The sequence below is a fragment of the Gossypium hirsutum genome, chromosome D11, assembly GCF_007990345.1.
Source record: "Gossypium hirsutum isolate 1008001.06 chromosome D11, Gossypium_hirsutum_v2.1, whole genome shotgun sequence".
Lineage (NCBI taxonomy): Eukaryota > Viridiplantae > Streptophyta > Magnoliopsida > Malvales > Malvaceae > Gossypium > Gossypium hirsutum.
Window position 1 is genome coordinate 36,461,518 of NC_053447.1, and position 10,636 is coordinate 36,472,153.

At 33.9% G+C, this 10,636-nt stretch overlaps 1 protein-coding gene across 2 annotated transcripts; it reads right to left on the minus strand.

The window, feature by feature from the left end:
- Positions 1 to 6,696: 6,696 nt before the first annotated feature.
- LOC107911450 (fra a 1-associated protein-like) lies at positions 6,697 to 9,447 on the minus strand. Of its 2 annotated transcripts, none has more exons than XM_016839271.2 (2): positions 9,182 to 9,447; positions 6,697 to 7,113 (listed from the first exon to the last, which is right to left on the minus strand). In XM_016839271.2, the coding sequence occupies exons 1-2, from the start codon at positions 9,358 to 9,360 to the stop codon at positions 7,002 to 7,004; spliced, it is 291 nt and encodes a 96-aa protein (XP_016694760.1). In that variant the 5' UTR covers positions 9,361 to 9,447; the 3' UTR covers positions 6,697 to 7,001. The 2 variants fall into 2 exon arrangements, with proteins under 2 accessions (XP_016694760.1, XP_016694759.1); XM_016839270.2 differs by having other exon boundaries at positions 6,697 to 7,081; positions 9,182 to 9,446.
- Positions 9,448 to 10,636: the final 1,189 nt, after the last annotated feature.

A 10,636-nucleotide genomic window follows, 5' to 3' on the forward strand; every position in this document is an offset into this window, starting at 1 on the left:
TTCCAATGTTTCAACCAACATTTATATTCTTAAATATATTTAAATCATACTTAACATTTTAACTATCATCATTAGCATTGTATAAAATAATTTATCAAATAACATATACTAACATTTAGGCTAAATACTTTGTAACATATAACATCAAAATCAAGTCTTCTATACATGCCATAATTTAGAAATATTGATTACAAAATACCAAAAGTTGTGGATAATGTAGATGAGTTCCTGACTATTTTCGAATTCCGAGCTGCATTGGAAACATTATAAAACAAGGGAAAATAAATAGGAGTAAGCATATAGCTTAGTAAGTATGTATGTAATTAATAAACAAGTTTCTAGCATGTTTCCATAGATAATATAATCTTAATCACACATAAATTCACTATTTATTCGAGTCCCTGCAAGCTATTTATTCGCGTCATAGTCACTAAATTATTTTTATCTAGAGTTACAGAACTCAAAATTAAAATTCGTAAATTTTCTATAAAACTAGACTCATGTATCTTCTTACCATAAAATTTTTAGAATTTTTTGATTTATCCAATTAGTACATTTTATTCTTTAAAATTTCTCTTATTTAACTACACGACAGCTCTGACCCCTCTTCACTAAAAACTAATTATCTCTTTGTACAGAATTAAACTGATATTCCCGTTTGTTTCTCTTGAAAATAGACTCATTCATAAATTTAGGCATGTAAATTACAAACCATAATTATTTTTTACAATTTTTACTGATTTTCCAAATTCAAAAAAGGGGATTTCAAAATCATTCTAACCCTATCTCACTAAAATTAAAGTATCTCAAAATATTTAACTCTTTTGCTTATTCTATTTCCTTTATGTGAAAATAGACCCATTCAGCTTTAATTTCATATCTCATCAAACCCATAATTCAATTTCCACCATTTTTGGTGATTTTTCAGAATTACACAACTGTTGTTGTTCAAAACTGTTTTATTTCTAAATTTACTCTTTAATAGTTTTAATACTTCATATCATCTTACTCAAGGGTCGATTAAATATCGAACCCAATATTCATCACGTAATCTTTATCCATTTCACATGTACTTTCACTTGTCCAATTTCTCGGTGGAGTCAGCACTTAGAAACCACCTTATATTCAGTGATTCGGAGAATCAGCACATAGCAACCCCTTTCACAATCAAGGATACGGTGGAATCAGCACTTAGCAACCACCTTTAGAATAGATAATTCGGGGAATCAACACTTACCAACCAACTTTAGAATAAATAATTCATGGAATCACCACTTAGCAACCCCTCGGGTAATCTGCACTTAGCAACCCCTTTTTTATCAGAGTTTCGGGGAATTTGCACTTAGCAACCCCATTTTTATCAGAGTTTCAGGGAATCTGCACTTAGCAACCCCTTTTTGATCAGTGATTTGGGGTATCTGCATTTAGCAACCCTTTTTTGATCAGTGATTCGGGGAACTGCACTTAGCAGCCCCTTACATTCAATGAATCCCAGTCTAATCCGAGTGTTCAATCGGGAACCTTATTTTACAACATTTTACCATTTTTTTCAAATTTAACCATATTTTTGTAATCTACATCAAATATTTATTCTATATTCAATCATATCTCAACAATATATTAAATTAAATTAAAACAATGCATTATTCACATACAAACTTACATCGGTGCAAAATATAATCATTTTGCAATTTAGTCTACGATCTTTTCCTTTCCCCGATTGAGATTGATTCCACGTTCTTCTTGATCTATAATATGAAATTTAGCTTGTTTAATATTCACATTTATCAAAGTAGTCCTCGACTCAATTTTTGGAAAAATCACGATTTTACCCCTAAACTTTTGCATATTTCCACTTTTTTCCCAAAGCTCAGAAATTAAACTTCATCTCTTATTCTTATGCTTTATGGCATGATGAACATTTTTCCCTTCTATGGTAACATCAAATTCCCACTCTAACACTTACTTATGAACATTAGGTATTTTTACCGATTATGACGTTTTACTCGTTTTCACTTAAAATCGCTTAGTAAAAGTTGTTTCACATAATTCCAACCTTCATATTCCACCATAAAACATCAAAATAAACACATTTCACCTATGGTTATTTTTCCAAATATGAACCCCTAGGTTAAATTATTGCTAGAATAAGCTAAATCAAGTTATCGGGACTCCAAAAACATAAATAACATTAAAAACGGGGCTTGGGATCACTTACTATGGAGCTTGGGAGCTTGAAAACACTAACTATGGATTTCCCCTTGTAAAGTTCGGCCCTAGCTTGAAGGTGGACAAAAATTGGCTTTTAATTTTGTTTTTAATTCATTTTAATAACTAAATGACTAAAATACCCTTCACTTAAAAAATCGTATTTCACTTATCTCATGTCCATTTTTGTCCACAATTTAAACAATGGTCTAATTTTCATTTAAAGACCTCCAATTTAAAATTTCATAACAATTGGACACCTCTAACATATAGAACTCAACTTTTGTACTTTTTACAATTTAGTCCTTTTGACTAAATTGAGTACCCAAATGTCAAAATTTTTGAACGAAATTTTCATGAAATATTTATGTGAAATTGTAGGCCATAAAATATAATGTTAATAAAATTTTTCCCCGTCGGATTTGTGGTCCCGAAACCACTGTTCCGACTAGGCACTAAATCGAGTTGTTACAACTCTCCCCGCTTTAGGGATTTTCGTCCTCAAAAATCTTACCAGAAAAGAGGTTTGGGTATTGTTTTCTCATAGCTTCTTCCGGTTCCCACGTAGCCTCTTCCATTTCATGTCTTTGCTACAACATTTTTACTAAAGCTATACTTTTATTCCTTAATTGTTTGACTTCCCGAGCTAGGATCTTTATCGTTTCCTCCTCATAGGTCATATCTAGTCAAATTTCAATCTCTGTCGAAGAAATTACATGTGAAGGATCTGAACGATAGCGTCGCAACATCGACACATGAAATACATTATGTATACTTTCCAACTCTACTGGCAATGCTAACCGATAAGCCACGGGTCCAATCCTTTCAATGACCTCATATAGCCCAATGAAACGTGGACTCAATTTGCCTTTACGGCCAAATCTCAAAATCTTCTTCCACGGAGATACTTTCAGAAACACTTTATCACCCACTTGAAACTCGATTTCTTTTCTTTTTAAATCTGCGTATAACTTTTGTCGATTTGAAGCAGCTTTCAAACAATCACAGATTACTTTCACTTTTTCTTCAGTTTCTCTCACCAAGTCAACCCCGTGTATCCGTTTCTCACTGAGCTCAGTCCAATACAAAGGGGTTCTACACTTGCGTCCATATAATGCTTCACAGGGTGCCATTTGTATACTTGACTGATAGCTATTGTTATAAGAAAATTCAACCAAAGGTAAGTATTTTTTCTAACTACCTTCGAACTCTAAAACACAACATCGAAGCATGTCTTCAAGAATTTGGATTATTCTTTCGAATTGACCATCAGTTTGTGGATGAAATGATGTACTAAAATTTAATCTCGTACCCAAAGCTTCTTGCAACTTTTTCCAGAATCTCCAAGTGAACCTCGGATCTCTGTCCGAAATAATAGATATTGGTACTCTGTGTAATCTTACAATTTCAGCAACATACAACTCAGCCAATTTATCAAGTGAGTAATCAACACGTATCGATATAAAATGGACCGATTTTGTCAATCTATCAACAATAACCCAAACAACATCTTTCTTTTTAGGGGTCAAAGGAAAACCTGTCACAAAAACCATCGTAATTCATTCCCACTTCTATCGGGGACCATCACTGGCTGAAGTAGACCCGAAGGCACCTAATGTTCAGCTTTCACTTGTTGGCAACTCAAACATCTTGATACAAATTCAGAAATATCCTTTTTCATACTTGGCCACCAATACAATGTCTTCAAATCATTATACATTTCCGTACTACCTCGGTGAACTGATAAACCACCACTGTGTGCCTCATGTAAAATTTTCTAAATTAACTCATCATCTCTCGGTACACATATCCTATCCCGGAACATCAGACAATCATCTGATCTAATTCGAAAATCTAAATCGTCACCTGATTCATATTGAGCTCTCTTGGCTTGTAATTCCCTGTTATTCTTTTGAGCTTCACAAATTTGCTGAAGGAATAATGGTCTAGCCCTCAACTCGGCTAAAATCGAACCATCATCAGACAAAGCTAAACTCGTATTCATAGTTCTCAAAGCAAACAAGGATTTTCTGCTCAAAGCATCAGCAACTGTATTTGCTTTTCCGGGGTGTTAATCAATCACTAGCTCATAATCTTTTATTAATTTGAGCCATCTTCGTTGTCGCAAATTCAAATCCTTTTGATTCATCAGATACTTCAAACTTTTATGATTAGTAAAGATTTGGCATTTCTCACCATACAAATAATGACGCCAAATTTTCAAAGCAAAAACGATAGCAACTAATTCCAAATCATGCGTCAGATAATTCTTCTCGTGTGGTTTCAACTGTCTTGAAGCATAAACTACTACTTTGCCCTCTTGCATTAGTACACACCCCAGATCATTCAATGACGCATCACTATAAATTATGAACTCTTTCCCTGTCTCAGGCTACACTAAAACTGGCGCTTCAGTTAATAATGCTTTCAATTTTTCAAAACTTTGTTGACATTTATCGGTCCACTCAAACTTAACATTCTTTTGCAGTAACTTAGTCATAGGAGAAGAAATCATCGAGAATCCCTTGACAAAACATCTATAATACCTGGCTAAGCCTAGAAAGCTTCTAACCTCGGATACATTCTTTGGCGGTTCCCAATAAAAAATTGCTGAATTTTTGCTTGGATCAACTCGAATACCCTCACTTGAAACTATGTGTCCCAAGAATCTGACCTCACGAAGCCCAAACTCACTTTTACTAAATTTAGCAAACAATTTCTTCTCTCTTAAAATCTGCAGCACAGTTCTCAAATGTTCGGAGTACTCGGTTTCATCTCGAGAATAAATCAAAATATCATCTATGAACACCAGCACGAACTTATCCAAATACGGTTAGAAAATTTAGTTTATTAAATCCATAAAAATAGCCGGAGCATTAGTTAAACCAAAAGGCATCACAAGAAATTCATAGTGTCCAAACCTCGTTCTGAAAGCGATTTTTGGCACATCTGACTCTTTAACACTCAGCTAATAGTAACCGGATCTCAGATCGATCTTTGAAAACATTGTTGCTCCTTTTAGTTGGTCAAAAAAATCATCAATTCTTGGCAAAGGATACTTGTTCTTTGTAGTCACTTTGTTGAGCTGACGATAGTCAATACAAAGTCTCATAAAGCCGTCTTTCTTTTTCACAAATAATACAGGAGCACCTCAAGGAGAAAAACTCAGTCTTATAAATCCTTTATCTGTCAACTCTTGCAACTGAGCTTTTAATTCTTTCAATTCACTCAGAGCCATTCTATACGGAGCAATAGAGATCGGTACAATCCCAGGTAACAAATCAATAGCAAACTCAACTTCTCTAATCTGAGGTAACCCAGGCAATTCCTCTAGAAATACGTCTGGAAATTCACAAACTACCGGTACTGATTCAAGCTTCGACTCAGTCATCTCAGTATTTAACACATAAGTAAGATAAGCTTCACACCCTTTTCTCATGTATTTTTGAGCAGACATGTGCGAAATCACCATAAGCAATTTATTTGATTCATCTGTTTCAACCCGAAGAATTTCACCATTTTCACATTTCAACTCAAGAATTTTATGTCTACAATTCACCTTGGCATCATGCAATGTCAACCAATCCATCCCCAAAATAACATTAAACTCATCAAATGGTAACATCAGATTAGCCGAAAAACAATGACCTTGAATCACCAAAGGGCAATTTTTGCAAACCTTATCAACTAACACGTATTTGCCTAAAGGATTTGACACTTTAATCACAAACTCAGTAAAATCGACAAGAAAACTCTTATTAGATACTAAATTCACACAAATATAGGAATGAGTAGACCCGGGATCAATTAATGCAATAACATTTGTATCATAAAGAGAAAATCTACCAGTAATCACATCGGGGAATGATGCATCCTCATGACCACGTATGGCGTAAGCTCTAGTAGGTGTTCTAGTTTCTTGTCTCAAAGCTAAATCTTTCTTCACACTTTTACTGCTAACTTCACTTCCGGTATTTCTCGGTGGTCTACCTCTGCTGACAGTATTACCCGATCTAACTCTCTGAAATCTTTCTTCTTCCCTCATCTCAGTGCAATCTTTAATATAGTGTTCTTGAGAACCAAACCTGAAACAAGCTCATTTAATCATCCAACACTCACCAAAATGTCGCCTACCACAATGTTGACACTCGGGTCTGTTATGCCCCACATTTCTTTTAGGAAGAATTACATGAGATTTCTTTCAGGAAGAATCTAGTATCTGTATATTAGCCCTTCACTTAAAAATATCCTATTTCACTTATCTCATGTCCATTTTTTTCCACAATTTAACCAATGGTCTAATTTCCATTTAAAGACCTCCAATTTAAAATTTCATAACAATTGGACACCTCCAACATGTAGAACTCAACTTTTGTACTTTTTAGAATTTAGTCCTTTTGACTAAATTGAGTGCCCAAACGTCAAAATTTTTGAACGAAATTTTCACGAAATCTTTCCGTGAAATTGTAGGCCATAAAAATATAATGATAATAAAATTTTTTCTTGTCGGATTTGTGATCCCGAAACACTGTTTCGACTATGCCCTAAATCGGGCTGTTACACACAAATACAACAAAAACATTAATCAAGTTGAAAGATCAGATGAGCCAATTAATGAGCATGATGGGAAACATCAAAAGACAAATTAACACTAAAATTTAGAGCAATATAGAGAACAATCCTCGGAGAGAAGGGAAAGAGCATGTGAAAGTGATTGTGCTCCGTTTGGGTAAAGTACTAAGTAGATTGGAAAAACCATCCCATGAGGAGAGTAAAGAGGATTCTGAGGATCTTCAAGAGAACCCCCATGAAGTTGAGAAGGAACCAGAACCAGAAGAAGCAGTCGAGTCGGAGGAAGAGCCAATCAATGAAGCTGCACTAGTCAAAGTACCATTCCTATCACAACTGGAAAATAAACAAAGACAGGATAATACTGAATTTGTAGGTTTTGTAAACTTATTCAAATCCTTAAACATTAATTTTCCTTTAATTGATCTAATTGATAAAGTTTCTAAGTATTCAAAATTCCTAAAAGAAATTATATCTAGGCGTAAGAAAATTAAAATAGGAGAGCAAGTTGACATAAGCACCTCATGTAGTGCAATTATATCAAAACCGATAGCCCCAAAACTGAAAGACTCGGGGAGTGTTACTATGCCTATAGAGATAGAGGACATACATTTTAGCAAGACTCTACGTGATTTAGGAGTCAATATTAATTTAATGCTCTTATCTATATATGAAGAACTAGGGTTAAGGGAGCTTAAAAATACTTGGATCACACTACAATTAGCTGATAGGTCTTCAGTACAACCGAATGGAGTACTTGAAGATGTATTGGTTAAGGTGATGAGTTTTATCGTCCTTGTTGATTTTATTATTTTAGATTTTGAAAAGGATCATGAGATACCCATTCTATTGGGTAGACCGTTTTTACCGAAATCCAGGTCCACCATTGATTTAGAAAATAATGAATTAACAGTGATGAACAATGGTGAGAAATAAATTTTTAAATATGGTCACCAACAGAATGGGACCAATAGAGAAATTAGGAAAACAATACTTTAAAATATCTATAAAAATCCCTAATTACCCTGAGCCAAGGAAATAGTTTTTGGTGATTAGTGCAAGTAGCAAAAGAAAGTCTAAGGAACGAGACAAGCGGAGGAAGGTGGAGTGGCACGATGGATGCTTAACGAACACTGATTGAAACAAAATAGAAAGAGCATTCACGTGTACATTACTCGAGCTCACGGATGAATCCAGCAACAAGACTCGACATTTCAAAATTGAACTTTAACTTTATATATCTTATTTTATTTTTAATTAACAAGTAGTTTAGACTCTAATATTGATTTCAATTTTTGTTGAACAGGAACCGAAACACTTTGAAAATTAAGAATCGAGACTGAAACAGAGTCAGTGTCGCAACACGACACCTTTGTGTCACAACACCGCTCACAAACTCAAAGAATCAAGAAAATCACCACGACATCACGACACAACACCTCTATGTCGCTACATATAAGTCAGTATACGTAGGTTCTATAATTTCAGACTGTGTCGCAATATCGAACCCTGATGTCGCAACACAGAAATCCTGTGTCGCGACATCACTACAATTTTTTTGTAAGGTCGACCCAACCCATCGTACAACCTGATTGAGTAAAACCTAATCTTACCCAATTTTTAACCTTAAAACACCTTCTTTTAAAACCCAAAACACTTTTAACTAAAACCTAAACATCCCATGACTTCTAAACCTTTTCAAAATCTCTCAAAATTCTTAAACCTTAAAACCCTTAAATCCTAAAAACCTTATCTGTTTTTGTCATATTTTGTTGAGACATTTCTTTTCTCCTAGCATTTTCATTTTGGTGCAGGTCATAATCCACAAGGAACAAGCTCTCGCAAGGAATAAAAAACATTTAAACTGAGGTTGAGGGTTACTAACTTATTTTTATAATTTCATTGGATACATTGTTTGATATTTTGTTAGTTTCTAGATAGAAATTTTATAGAAAATGCCTCAAAAAAATCTAGAGAACTAAGGAACCCGAATCATAAAAAAAAAAGTCTATGATTAGAAACATAAACTTTGAAATTTTGGATTTGGATTTCATTTGCTAAACCAAATGCACATTTTAGGTATAAATCAGCTTAATATTCGATATGATTATATATTTGAAACGTATAAAAGCATACAAGATCATGATTTGATTTTAAAAAAATCATAAATGTTCCAATTATATTTATCGCACTACTTCACTATTTTTTAAAATCCAATATCTCAAACGTAACCTCATACAATTACAATAATTGTGCATATCAAGTTTACGTAATTCAATTAGTTAACGTAAAATTAGGGCTAATATTTTCTGATGATTACAACAGATTGAGAATTTTACATTAAAAATTTTGCAGTAATAATCAAATATAAAAAGGAGAAGTTAAACGTTGGGATTGGTTTTACCTTCCAACGCATTCTCTAAGAACTTCTTCAGTTTTCTCGCACTTTCGAATGAACTTTCCAGGCTCGACTTCTTCGTTCTTGCACTTCGATTGGATCACCTTTCGGGTAGAGCAATGATCGCCGTCGAGAGTGGCGGATTTAACCGCGTCGTTTGGGTCGTCTTTCCACACCCAACCCATTTTCTTTCTTCTTTTTTTACTTTCTCTCTCTATTGTGCGATGCTGTTTCTAGACCTTACTATTATATATTTCGCTGTTACGTTTCGTTTGCGGCAAGGGAAGCGATACTGTTATACTGCCTGTGGAATGTGGTGATGACCGGCCCAAAAAATGATATGATTGAGCCTGAATGGTTGAGATTTTGGATAAAGGCATTGACCCAACAATTTCTCACTTGCTATTCTCCAGTTTTATTTTTTACCAATTGGCCCGAATTTCAATTTTGTAAATGAGTGTTTTCGGCTTTATTCACTTTTGGCCCATGAATTACACTCGTATTGGCATTTAGGCTTCTTTTTGTTCCATTGAAAGCGGTAAAAAAACCATTATCCAATTAGAGCACGCCACATTTACCCCGCTAATATGGCTGTTGACTGCTGATGTGGCCATTGACTGGGCGTTCATCAGTTAAAAAATCATTAAGAAAAATGTAAATTTTATTTTCAAAATTTGGAATAACATGTTACAAAATTGAAAAAAATAGCAAAATTACAGAATTTTTTTTGTATAAGTTATTAAACATTATAAAAAATTGAAAAAATATTAAAATCATAAAATTATTAAAAACAACTGTAAAAATAATAAACATTATGAATAATTTAACAATTATGAAAAATTAAAAAGTAGTAAATTTTAATAAAATAAAATAAATATTAAAATTTGAAAATTGATGTTCCAGACTTTGGCCAGTATTCAAGTCCATCGTTCTTATGGTTTTGATACCTGAAACGTTACTTTTAAAGAAATTGATGTTCCCAATTCCATACCCATTTTTCAGAAATAAAAGCTAAAAAATTGGCTAGTATTAATTCATCTTCTCATGCCACTAATCATCAAAACCAAAGTTAGCTTTAAATTCAAAAAATAAAAATTTCAGAACATCATAGCCATTTCCCCTGACAACGAATTATTTGAGTCTATAAGAGTTTATGAAAGACGATGTAAATGGCGGCAGATAAGCAAGAAACTTGGAAGCTCGCAGGATGGTGCCAATCTAAATGGTGGCAAATAGGAACTCAAAGGTTTTCCGGCTTTGAGCTTCGAGGAATCGAAAGAGTGGCGCTATTCATTGAAGAAGACGCCGAAATCCAAAGGCGATGGTAAAGGAAGTGACAACATCAAATAAAAAATTTTGCAATTCCCTTAAACTTTTCAAATAAAACGTCGAAAAATACTTTTTAAAAATTAAAAGGATGTTGTTCCTCGAAGAATGGGGGTTTGAACCGTCAATGATTCA

Coding starts and splice junctions, on each gene's coding strand:
- LOC107911450 (XM_016839270.2), bottom strand. CDS start 9,360: ATGGGTTGGGTGTGGAAAGACGACCCAAACGACGCGGTTAAATCCGCC. Junction 7,082..9,181: donor CTTAGAGAATGCGTTGGAAG/GTAAAACCAATC, acceptor TGACTAGTGCAG/CTTCATTGATTGGCTCTTCC.